At 33.4% G+C, this 13390-nt stretch overlaps 1 protein-coding gene across 1 annotated transcript; it reads right to left on the bottom strand.

Moving 5' to 3' along the window:
- Positions 1-389: 389 nt before the first annotated feature.
- On the bottom strand, positions 390-4600 carry LOC121979396. The gene is made up of 8 exons (XM_042531389.1): positions 4574-4600; positions 4395-4468; positions 1857-2041; positions 1494-1738; positions 1223-1426; positions 793-900; positions 633-718; positions 390-567 (listed from the first exon to the last, which is right to left on the bottom strand). The coding sequence occupies exons 1-8, from the start codon at positions 4598-4600 to the stop codon at positions 390-392; spliced, it is 1107 nt and encodes a 368-aa protein (XP_042387323.1).
- Positions 4601-13390: the final 8790 nt, after the last annotated feature.

The following is a 13390-nucleotide window of genomic DNA, read 5'->3' as shown; positions in this document are numbered from 1 at the left end:
CTCAAATTCTAGGTGATATCATTTGATTTCTCTCACGGAGGAGGTCTACGGATATTTTCTTGAGCGTTTGATGGAATACTCATATATTGTTGCATGATTTCTGCCATCACACTTGCCATCTACAAAAGAAAGCGGATTTTACATCATGCATTTATACAAGTAATTTTTAATAACTCATTTGTTAACATCAAACATGCTAATACCTGTCCCGGTAACATTTCGGGCCCTTGAGATCCCCCAGCAGTTTCAACCATCATACTTTGCATAATACGGATAAAATTTTGGAATTGTTGTTCCTGCATCCGCCTCATCGATTGCTCCATTTCGATTTTCCTTTGTGCTTCACGTGCTTCCATTTCTGTTTTTGTCGTGCTTCTCGCTCTACCTCCCTAGCTTCCATTTCCTTTATTTTTTTCTTTCATTTCCTTGAACTTTTCTGTGGCATCCGAAGCAGTGTCATATCCTTGGCAATGGCTACGCTTATATTGGTCAGGAAAAACTTGGCTAGGCAGTGCACCAGCTCCTAAACATCGAACTCGGCCAAAATGCTCAGGCCCGAACACCTCACTGCATAAAAAATAATTAGTATCATAAAAGTTATAACTTTAGCAAAAATTAAATGTGCTCATTACCGAAATGCTTGCTCATGCACTTGTCTTGGATCTGTTCCCTCCGGCATGTCTTGGAGATGGTGTTTCACAGCCTCATTCAATAAAGTCTGACACAAAAATTGTGAATAACATTACAAAAATATTGACAAGTCATTTTTAAAAATTGAAACAAAATTCTTACCTCATGTCGTATAGCTTCATCAGCAATAGGAGACCTTCCTTTCTTTTTACTATGACAACTTAAATCTAATATTTCAATACGAGTAGGTTTTACACCATTTTCCTGAAACTAATCAACAAATTGCACCATCAAACTTAACTAACACCAACTATATTCTATTCACTTTAATCAATACTTTAAATCGCGACCCTAAAAATAATATAGAATTCGTGAATTAAAAATTATATAGAACTTATATAAACAATCATTATATATAATGTTTACAAATTTATCTTCCAATGTTGCAATATTTATGCGTCCTTGTGCATGAATTCTTCATTTTTTATGAGCATTTTCTCTATTAATTTTTGACATTCTCTGCAATAGGTTAACAAAAATGCATCATATACACCCATCTATATGTACAAAATAATAAATTTATTATTACTACCTCATTCTTCTTCCAATAGTCACATAAAGTTTCCCAAACCTCGAGTGTCAGCTTATGAGGGACAAGACGAATTTGCAAGAGCTCATCTAAAGGAATATTTGGGTCATAAGACGTTGCCTTGACTTCGGCCCTCCATCGCCTCCATGCAACTCCCATCATTTGCATCACAATTTTTTTGTGGCGAGTAAGGATACAAAAATGTTCCTACGAATATTAAACAAATTATATTAATTTCTAATTGAAATTTGGAACTAAAAGATTCTCAACTTACAGTTACATATCCCCATGCAAGATCCAAACGATTTTTAGGTATTTTCCTCCGGTCTAGAAAACTAAGGGGTAACAAGTTTCCATTTCGAGCAATCGTTCCTACAAAATTTGAAAGCGTGGGTTGCATTTCTCCATAAGGTTGACCCCTTTCATTAAATCTTACAACTAGTAAGTCATTGGGACCTAATGAATGAACATCCCTCATCACTGTCCTGCCCCGTGTATTTTGGCTCCTTTGAGATGAACCTAAAAAAGTATTTAAAACATAATATTAATTCATTAAAAAACATAATGTTACTTCATTGTAAATTCAATTAGCTATTCATATCCCCAAAAAAATTCTAACCTTCCTCATTATGCTTACCATTGTGTTGTAAGTCCAATTCAGCATTTTGTGTTTCCGATGGAGAGTGCGGCAGTGGTACATCTTGTGGTTCATTTTCACCATTTAATCCTCTATTATTTGATTCTTCTCTTTTAGATCGTCCTTTGGTATTTTGAAGCAACTTTTGAATTCTTTTGTTCACCATTTTCAAAGTGAAGCAATTCCTACAAGAAATAGACAACAAGTGTGTGACATTTTTCAAAAGATGATTACATACTCATATTTATGTTGCAAATTCAAACTCTTATCCAGATTTTATATCTTTAAATTTTGACAATTCCAAAAAAAAGGCCAGAAAATTAAGATCAGACAATTTTATCTGCAAAATGGCAACAATAAATAAAAGCTAACAAAAGGTAGTCAAAAACATAACGAGATATCAACATCTTTAAACCATGAAAATAAAAATTAATCACACCTAAAACAATGAAACTAGATTCAAATATATATATATATATATATATATATATATATATATATATATATATATATATATATACTTTAAGGAAGAAATTACCTCCAAGAATCAAAATTAGTTGTAATGTTCTCCCTGAGAAGTATCGGTAAAAGGAGATGAGTAGATGAAGCAATATATATCAATACATTAGATAGGTAAGTTTAGGGTTCTAGAAATTAAAAGTGGGAATCACGAAAAAAAATAGCAAAATAATATGAGCGAGCCCTTTCATAGTCAATAAACATGGTATTTTAGTTTTATTTTGGTAAAATTTTATGGTTAGAATCTTGGTGAACCATATTAAAATTATGCAGGTATAGGAATTTTATTCTTTCTTAAAATAATTCACCAATGAGCAAATTTTCCATTGCATCCATTTATATAAATAAAATATGATTATACAATTTAAGTTTGTTTTTATTCGGTATACAATTTAATTAATGGAATTGTAAATTGTAGTTTTAAATCTATTTTAGTAATATATCAAAAAATTTATTGACTCCCTTTCTCAGATTTATTTAATATGTTTCAATTATATGCATCGATTATTTATTTTATTTATTTCATTAATTAAAGTATGTAATGCATCTCACATTTTGATTAATGAAATACACATGTTGTGTGTATTTATTTTATAAAAATTTTGATAAAGATAAGAAGATAAAATTATTAATAAGTTTTAAAATTATTTTAGGTATGAAAATAAAAATGGATATTAACGTAATTTAATTTTGGACTTCACCAAATCAATCGAGATTCGACAGTTTGTATTATTATCTATAAAATAATTTTTAATAAAATTAGAAGATGGATTCCATGCGTATTACCTATACAAGTGAGTTAATTTCCGATGACAGAGAAGCCAATAATGGCGCAAAAATTGGATTATTATTTTTTCTAAGTATCTCGATCGGAATGTTGAATTTTTAAGGAGTAAGGTTAATGATTCACGATTTGTTGTGTGTATGTGGGGCGTAAGATTAAAAATTGAGGAAATTTAAATATTAATAATAGGAAAAAGACCCTAGGTTAAAAAAATATGTGACTTTGTAGAAATGGTTTTGTTGACCACTTTAAAAAGTCTAATAAACCGCTGCCAAACAAAAAATTGAATCGGTTTATAAAACCGCTCTTAAATTTCATGACGTTCAGAACGGTTTTAAATAACTGATGCTGCAATTAATCAGCTAGATCGGTTTTCCAACCGCTCCTATTACTCTTACCTTTTACAAGCGGTTTCATTTAACCACTCTTATTTCTACACACATTTAGAGTGGTTAATCAAACGCTCTTAGAAGACCGGTCCTAAAACATTGGTTTTTTTGTAGTGTGAGTCAGCGCCATTTAGAGTGATCTAGGTGATCGGGATTAGCACAGTTAACTATTTTAGTCGAGTTATCTAGTCGATCGGATCTATAATCTGATTGGACAAATTGGACACTCAGTTCGACTGAAATCTGGGACCAAACGGAGAGGCCAAGCGAAGGACAAGTCCCCAACTACATTCCTCAAATCCAACCCAATTACTCTTGTAAGTGACAGCCGAACGGACTACAGGAGGGACTCGATTGGTTTGCCAACTAAGCGCATTAAAGGTCCCTCAACCTAAAGGCCTCACATTCCTTTTTGGTGTTTTGTGCTACGGATAACAGAGAATACTCCATATGCAAGTTTTACATTAAAATCTTCGACTATGCCAAACACAAAGATTACGGTTTGCGGGTCTATTTTGGTAAAGGTGTCAGAGCATCTTTATGGTCTACTGTTTTTGGAAACGTTTTGAGATTTGTGCATAGACAAACAATACAACTATAAAAGGGGGTCTTCATCTACAAACGCAGGTATACAACGCGACGCAAGGCTACACAATTTTACACACACATTTACTATTCATTCATTCTACTACTCGTTGCCTTCTATCTATCACTAATTTGAGCATCGGAGTACCTGCGTCAAGGGCCCTTCTTTGGCCCAGTTGTTAACACTCATTTTGACATGTAGGATTGCTCGAAGTCACCTTTTCCAACGGGGAGTTTTCATCTAGTCAACATTAAAGCTACCTGCCCAACGAGTTATCTTCCCTGCTTTCAGACAGGATCATATTTGACATCGTCTGTGGGAACTCTAGTTGTATCTGAAATGTGAAGATGGACGAGACTAGATGATAAATTTATCACAAAGAGATTTAGAGTTGTTTATAGCCGCTATATTGGTGCAACAGCAGCAAGCGGCGACTGACCCTATTGTATCTATGACTGGCCCTCATGCCGAGTGAATGACCCAAGTGTTGTTAGGGTTGTGAGGTTGTAAACATAGTCCTACACATTGGAAAGATCATAGGTTTATAAGAAAGATATATCTCCATTGGCATGAGATCTTTTGGATAGAGCCCAAAAGTCAAATCATGAGGATTTAGACCTAAAGTGGACAATATTATATCATTGTGGAGATATCTAATTTTTTTTCGATCCTTCAATTAGTATCAGAGCGAAGTCACTCTTCACTGGACTAACCACTGGAAGATGCATAAGCCAGAGCTAAGATTCAAGATTGAACCATATGGGTGAAACCTTGAACGAAGCAGGAGAAGACCTGAGCAGGTTGATGTGTGCAAAAGTCTGTCACACCCGCAAATTAAATTAACAAATGATATCCATTGAACCTCTTAACTATATAATGATGTTGTAATAACGAGCCCAGGATCGAATCTCTCGAGGAACCAACGATAGGATGTAATCTAGGATTATATGTTATTCCTATTTTTGGGATTTTTAATATGGAATTAGGGGTTTTAGCTTTGAATCTAAATCTATCAAATGGAAAGCACATAAAATAAGAAACAAATCTAATGCATAAGTAAAATCTACCTAAGTGTCACCAATTAATTCATACACATTGTCATTCTACGTAATGAATTTCATCATCAACACAATTAACTAAGAATGAAATAACGAGATTTAAATAAAATCTAATCTAAAGCATTGAATAAAATAGAGAATTAAATGACAAGTCAAATTTAAATCTGATCTAAAACAGAACTTAACCCTAGCTAAAAACTCAACCTCTTAACAATTAACTAAGCATCTAACAAGACTAAATTGCATTAAAGAAATTACTACTAAACATGAATTAAACTTTAACTAGTTTAAGTAATGCTAAACTACTTGCTAAACATAACAAGAATTAAAATAAATCTGTGCCAATCTACAAAACAGTAATAAAAGGAAATAAAATGGTAAACCGTTCCATTCTCACAATCATCTAAACAAGCTTCACACTCTTGCCGTCACACAAGAGGCTGGAGACGAGAACGCCCAACTCCGGTCCTCAATGGAGAATCTCTACAGTGTATCAGTTCTAGGATTGCTCAGCATCTCCGACGGAACACCCCCAATGAGCTAAAAACAACCCAAAACCTATAACTGGGCTGAAAATCTGGAAATCTGCACAACTGGAACTCTGAATCTGGATGTGAACTACGGATTGCGGATTGTGATCGGATGAAGCTCAGTAATGCCGAAGGAACGCCGCCAAACGTTTCTGATGGAAAGGGAAACCTCAAATCGGAGGAACGCCGCCAAATCTGAGTTGGACAAAGGAACGTTGAAATGCAGAATTTCGTCGGAGGGAACGCCCGCCGATGGCTCAGATGATCGGAAACAGCTGCCGTGAAGCTCTCCACCGAGGTCGAAGCTCGAGAGATTGATCGGAGAAAGGAAAGGGGTCGGAAATCCTAGAGAAGCGCCGCGGGACAAAGCTCAGCGTGCGAAGGAGTCGACGAAGGGTGAAGCACTGTAGCTTTTGTTTTGAATCAGATTCAGATCTGAACGAACGACTGTGATTGATTTGGACTTGATCAGCGGTGAAAAGTTGCCTAAAATCCAATTCGACGATGCTGATCTTGATCAAGGGTCTAGATCTACTCTTCCTTAGGTCAGATGGACCAAATCTTCAATGGATGATTCAGATTTGTCCAATCTTTGATGAACGGTCTATAATACTCCGTAACGTGATCTTCTCGTTTAAACTCCGATTCGAGCACAACTTCGGTTCAAATAGATCCAAATCTAAGATCCTTTGATGCCTACAAAATAAGAATCAAATATTAGCATCAAATAACAAAAAAAATAAGATAATTTGTAATTAAGTCCAAGAATAAAGATAATGCATGAAATGTGATGCATATATAGGTTTCATCTATGAATATAACATCAAACCATGCATGTATGAATCAAAATAATACAGTAAAATCATGGTTATCAAGAGTGACCTGATATTCGAGGGAAGATCATGAGCAGGTCAAAAGTGACTTAATACTTGAGGGAGACCCTGTGGTTCTTTGTTTGAGGGGGGAGGGATTGTTGGGGTTGCAAGGTTACAAACATAGTCTCACATTAAAAACACATGGGAAAGATTATAAGTTTATAAGAAAAAATATCTCTATTGACAAAAGACCTTTTGAGTAGAGCCCAAGAGCAAAACAATAAGGGTTTAAGTCCAAAATGGATAATATTATACCATTATGGAGATATCTAAATTCTTTTTGATCCTTTAAGTGTGAGGCCCAACCGGGTTCCAATTGATCCAGCCTCCCCCGTTCGTCTTCCCACAAGTACCTACGCAGCCGACTAGCCTTCCGTTCGTGCCCCCATAGCCGATTGCATATCACCGTATGTTGTTCTGCATGCCCCTTGACGGCATGGGACGAGTAGAAAGACATTAGTGATCGTCTTTTGAGAATGTACCTGCCTGTGACCTTCATAAAGGAAAAGCCTCAATGGACAGTAATTCCCCCGAGCGGGAAAACATGCCATTCTTTCAAAAAATCTTAGAAGACAAATTGTCGGCTCATTTTCGACCTCTATTAATCAGAGAGTATGGAAGGGCAATTGACTTGGAGGATCACTTGCCCAAATTTGAAAACGCATCTATTCTCCATCAATTTACAGATGAAGTTAAGTGTCGAGTGTTCGATCACCACTCTTTCAGACTCGACACAGAAATTATTCAACCGACTCCTTGCCGAATCCATCTGTTGCTTCAAGGATTTTTCACAGAACCTTCCTTCATTACTTTGCTAGCAGCCGCGCGTTACCATAAAACAACGTTGAGCATGTTCTTCCTTAAACAAGGGCCAAAGAGACGCTGAGGGCTTATATTAAAAAGTTCAATTAAGTGGTCATGGACGTTCCTTCAGGTATTCCAGAGATTTTAGTGAGTGCCTTCTCCTAGGGTATCTATGACTTTTTCTGAACCCTCATTAAGAAGCCTCCGAGAGACTTTGATCATCTACTTGAATAAGCCACTAAGTATATCAACTTAAAATAGAATAAAGTTTTATGTTCGTCTAATTCTTTTGATTATAATCATATTTTTAAATATTAATTTGAGCTAATATATTTAGAGCAGTTATTTTTAATACAAATTGATTATTTTTTAAATAATAAAATAATATTGAATCAATTGCATGACAGTAATTAATGCAAGATCTTACTACGCTGATAAATAATATTCCGAATCTACAGCAATTATTGAGATAAATATAAAAAGATAAAATAAAAATAGGATACATAATTTAGTAATTCAAAACTTAGGAACCCGAGTTAAATATTTCAAAACTTCATCAACGATTAGATAATTTGCTGAACATAAAAATAAGATCCAACCAAACTCAAACTAAAAAAATAATAATAACAAATTTTAAATTGATGTAGTCGGTTTGGCTGTCTCACTTCCTTTACTAAATGAACTTGAGCTCGGCTTCCGCGCCCTCGCTACGGGGCCACAAAAGAATTTCGGTTGCCGCCAAAATAGCGTTTAAGTTGACCGAGCAACAAACAGCGTTGATGTGGACAAGTAATGCATCGTTTGACCGATAGCCGTCTTTCTCCCACTTCCCTTCTTTGATTTCTTTCCTATTTTAGTTCCCTATAAGATTCTCACTCTTCTTCCTTTCCAATTTTTGACTTCAGATCGTACCCGCCTCCCTAAATCCTTCTCGTTTTACGGCGGGAAATTAGTGCATTGTTTTTTTATTTAATTTCTGAAAATCACTTTTGTGGTGTTTTCATTCATTAGAATTGCTATTTTTTTTAGAAAAAATACTCTCGATCAAGACGATCATACCTAGTAGACTGCACAAATCGACTGACTAAATCAGTTTAAGTGGCCTAATAGAATTATGATTGAGTATTCGATTAAAATGAATTGATCGACTGATTCTAATCAGTCGCTAATTTAAAATTACATAGTTTCAAATTTTTTTAAGGATTTTTATAATCTCCAGCCTGAACCAACAATCAATTAATAGGTTAAACAGAGGTTCGATTTAATCTATTTATCTGAAATTCTAAATTTTAAAGTCAAAACTGGATTAAATATATCGTAATAATCCATTTTTTTAAATAAAAAATTTTAAAAAAAAATCTGAATTAGTCAAATTTCCAAATTAAATGGGTTCAGTGGATTATTTTAATTTAATCAAAATTTTATTCATCCTAATCAAGCTCTAAGCAGGTTATAAGACAGTTAGCCCGAACCAGGTAACTGGGCCAAACAAGTCTATCGGGCCGACGGAGGCAACCAGGTTAGTCAAGTCAAATTAGATGAAGTAGCCAGAGACTCAGATGAGAACCGCACGTGGCTCTGTTCTTATGCGTGCACCACAGCACGTGTTTGAGTCAACAAGCCACCATCAGCGTGCGTTATCCTACGTACAGATCTTGAGAGCATTCACATTGGTGATGGGGATGATAAATTAAAAATGTAGCTTCGTCGTCGATTCGATGAAGATTTTGTAGTATCTTTTACTACAAAGAGCGTTAGTTTCGGGTTAAAGAAAATATTTTTGGTATTAGTCTTTTTCACATTTAAGTTAATATCCGAGAAAAATGAGAATAGTAGAAAAAATGTAACTAGCAATAAGCAATAAGCGGGTTCAAAAATAAAGCATCATATATCTTTATTTATAGATGAAAATCTTTTTTATAGTGTTACTGTTGTTTTATATATATGTATTCCAAAGTACTAACATGTTGTCCTAACGTATTATTAAGAAAAGACAAGTTATAAAGTATGTCTGACCTCATTCTCTAAATGAGTATGTAAAAATTTATGTTTCGACAAACTAAAAGTTTCTAAAATATAATTTAATTACTGTTCTATGACCTTTTTGGTGCAAATTTTCATAAAAGTATAACATGACAAAAGTATAGATTATTCTATAGGCCCATCGGTAGTCGACCGATCAAGAGAACGCTTGCTCAGCCTTATGGGATACTGTATTCGACTCCCTCGACCTATCCCTTAAGCTGAGTGGGGGCACGTTAAGCTGGGTCGACCATAAAGCCTGATCGACCTTAAAGCGATTGCCCAGGCCCAAGTGTGGGTGGGGCCCACAACATTTAAATATTTATATAATTTATATATATATATATATATATATATATATATATATTAATTGTTTTAAGAATTAGGTTTTGACGTTTTGTAAACTCACTGTTGCTCTTTTCTTCCGCCGCCGCACAAGTAGACAAGCTCAAAGTTTCAAATCTTCTCTTTCGCCGTTGCACAAGCAGACAAACTCAAGCTTTTGCAATTTCCAACGTTCTCCTTTTCCATATTCTTTCTTTTCTCTTGGATTTTTTTTATAATTATATCGTTTTTCTCTTAGTCTTCTGTTTTCATTTTTGTTTGCAGTTTGCTCTCCTTTCTACCGGCGACTCCGCGACGACGTCATAGCGAGGCTACGCCTTTGCCTCTTCTCTACACGACTGCACCAGCAATCCAACACTTCTTGCATGCTGCACTTGAAGGTTTTGAACCTCTACGGCTTGCATTGCGGAGGTTCGCGAGTTGCGGTGGTTGCGAGTTGTCATCTACTGATCTTTTTCATCCAGGTGCATTTATTCCAGTTAATTTAAATTATAGTTTTATTCAGTTTATTTAAATTATAGTTTTGCAATTATTGTAATTTTGTGCATTATAATATGCTGCCTAGAAAACATATTTCTAGATGTGAAAAAAGAAAAAAAAGAAAAAGAATAGAACAATTAAATGAATCACAAAGAGGTGCTCTTAATAAATTCTTTATTAAAAGATCAAGTTCTAATGAAAATATAGAAAATTTAAATAGGGATAATATAGATGAGTTTAAGGAAATACATGATGTTAACGAGGAGTCTAATAAAATTCATGACGTTAATGATGAGTCTAATAAAATTATGACGTTAATGATGAGTCTATAATGAAATTCATGATGTTAATGAGGATAGAGATAATTTAAGAGAGCATGAAAATGTTACTAATGTAGTAGATAATGAGAATACTAATATTGATAAACAATTTATTCCTCCACTTAATATATATGATCCAAGGAATTGGGATAATCTTGATAATAATGCAAATAATATTTTAGTTGAAAAGGGGCCTATAAGAAAAATGAATCTCATGTTTCCTTTTGATCACTACTCTAGACATTTTTCAAGTACGCATTATTTTTAAAAATTAAGTAATGGAGAGGTAAGATCGAAAGTGGTTGATATACAGTAAACATATAGATAAAGTTTATTGCTTTTGTTGTAAGTTATTTAAATCTGAAAACAATAGAAGTTCTTTAGCAAATGATGGGTTTATAGATTGGAAACATATCAGTGAATGACTTAAAGAATATGAAAATTCTATTGAACATATAACTAATATGAACTCTTGGAAAGAATTAAAAATGAGATTAGATAAAAATGAAACAATTGATAAAGATCTACAACGAGAAATCTTTAAAGAAAAAGAGCGTTGGAGACAAGTTCTTACAAGAATATTAGCAATTGTAAAATGTCTTTCTAAATGTTGTTTGACTTTTCGAGGATCTAATGAGAAACTATATCAAGAAAGTAATGAAAATTTTTTAAGATTGATTGAAATGATTGTTGAATTTGACGTTGTGATACAAGATCATATTAGACGCATTCAAAATCATGAAATTCATCATCATTATCTTGGTCATAAAATTCAGAATGAGTTGATTTCTCTTTTAGCTGATAATGTTAGAGGTATTATCATTAATAAAATTAAGGAGGCAAAATATTTTTCAGTAATTCTTGATTGTACTCCATATTTAAGTCATCAAGAACAAATGACTTTCATGGTACGATGTGTTAATATACCATTTAGCAATGTGAAGATAGAAGAGTATTTTTTAGAGTTTCTAAAAGTTAATGATACATCTGGTTTTGGACTTTTTAATCAACTAAAAAATGTGTTAAAATCACTTGATCTTAGTATTGAACATATTAGAGGTCAAGGTTATGATAATGGTTCTAATATGAAAGGAAAACACTAAGGAGTTCAAAAGAGGTTGCTTGAAATAAATCCAAGAGCGTTATATATGCCATGTGCTTGTCATAGTCTTAATTTGACTCTTAGTGATATGACATATTCTTGTGTTAAAGCTGTTTCTTTTTTTGGAGTAGTTCAACCAATATACACATTGTTTTCAAGTTCTCCTAAAAGATGGAAAGTTTTACTTGATAATGTGAAATGATTAACTGTCAAATCTTTTTCAAACACATGTTGGGAAAGTCGTATTAAAAGTGTTCAAGCTATTAGATTTCAGACTCTTGAAGTGCGAAGTGCTTTATTAGAGTTATATAACATTTGTGATGATGCAAAGTCTAAGAGTGAAGTTGAAAGTATAATTAACTGAATTGAAAGTTTTGAATTTTTACTTGGTATGGTTATTTGGTATGACATTTTATTTGCTATAAACATGATAAGTAAGGAGTTACAATCAAAATCTATGTGCATTGATTCTGCTATGAAACAATTAGATGGTGTAATATCATATTTTGAAAAATATAGGAACGATGGTTTTGCAACAAGTTTGACTATTGCTAAAAGTCTTACATCTGATATGAATATAGAGCCAATATTTTCAATGAAACGTCGTATTTTTAGAAAAAAACAATTTGATGAGAAAAAAGATGATGAAATTCCACCATCACCGGAAGAATATTTTAGAATTAATTATTTTGTGATTGTTGTAAACATGACAATTTCTTCTTTGAAAAGTAGATTTGATGAAATGAAAACATTTGAAAATATATTTGGTTTTTTGTTTGATTCGAAAATATTAAAATCATTAGATAATGATGAGTTGAGAAAATATAGTATTAATTTAACATCCACTTTTACGCATGAAAATTCATTAGATGTTGAGTTAGATGATTTGTTTACGGAATTAAAAATATTACAAGTGACTTTACCAAATAAAATAATGCTAGTAATTGATATTTTTAATTTTGTGAAAAATATAGATTGTTATCCAAATATTACAATTGCTTATAGAATATTGTTAATTATGTCTGTTACCATAGGATCAACTGAAAGGAGTTTTTCAAAATTAAAATTGTTAAAAACATATGTGAGAACAATAATGTCACAAGAGAGATTGAATGAATTAGTAATTATATGTATTGAAAAAGAAATTTTAAAAAATCTTGAAAATAGGCCTTCAGATGACTAGAAAATTCCAAAAACATGCGTCATGTAATTATCATCCAGAATGTGGTTGATGTGTGAATGGTGCTGGCCTTCTCGTTGAAACCGAGTTATTAATTTTGAAAGGGTTGACGATGAGATGGACAGGTTGATGATATATATCTCTTCAGCTTGTTCAGATGCTGAATTCCATGGTCATTTTTTATTTAATTAATCAATTGATGGATACATGTCTGGCATATAATACCTTTGAATTAATTTGTTCAACTGTTGTTTGCTCACTTGGAGGGAGATGGATTCAACTTCTTTACATCATCAGAAACAGACACCTGCGTGAGTTGACTTGATCAGGTCTGTTCTGTACATTTCGTTCATAAAGACTATTTTTTTTTTGAAAAGATCAAATTCTAAATATTTTGTTTTATCCATCTTTTCAAGGTTTTTAGATTTGAACTGAAGTAGTCATATTATTGCTGGAGACCTGGCAGCTGCCTTTAAGAAGAGAAGAGCCTCCAGCTTTGAATAGTGCCGGATGGATTGACAAATGATACGACCGATATAG

Source organism: Zingiber officinale, chromosome 5A (genome assembly GCF_018446385.1).
Source record: "Zingiber officinale cultivar Zhangliang chromosome 5A, Zo_v1.1, whole genome shotgun sequence".
NCBI classification, from domain to species: domain Eukaryota; kingdom Viridiplantae; phylum Streptophyta; class Magnoliopsida; order Zingiberales; family Zingiberaceae; genus Zingiber; species Zingiber officinale.
This window is presented reverse-complemented; position numbering and strand designations above follow the sequence as displayed.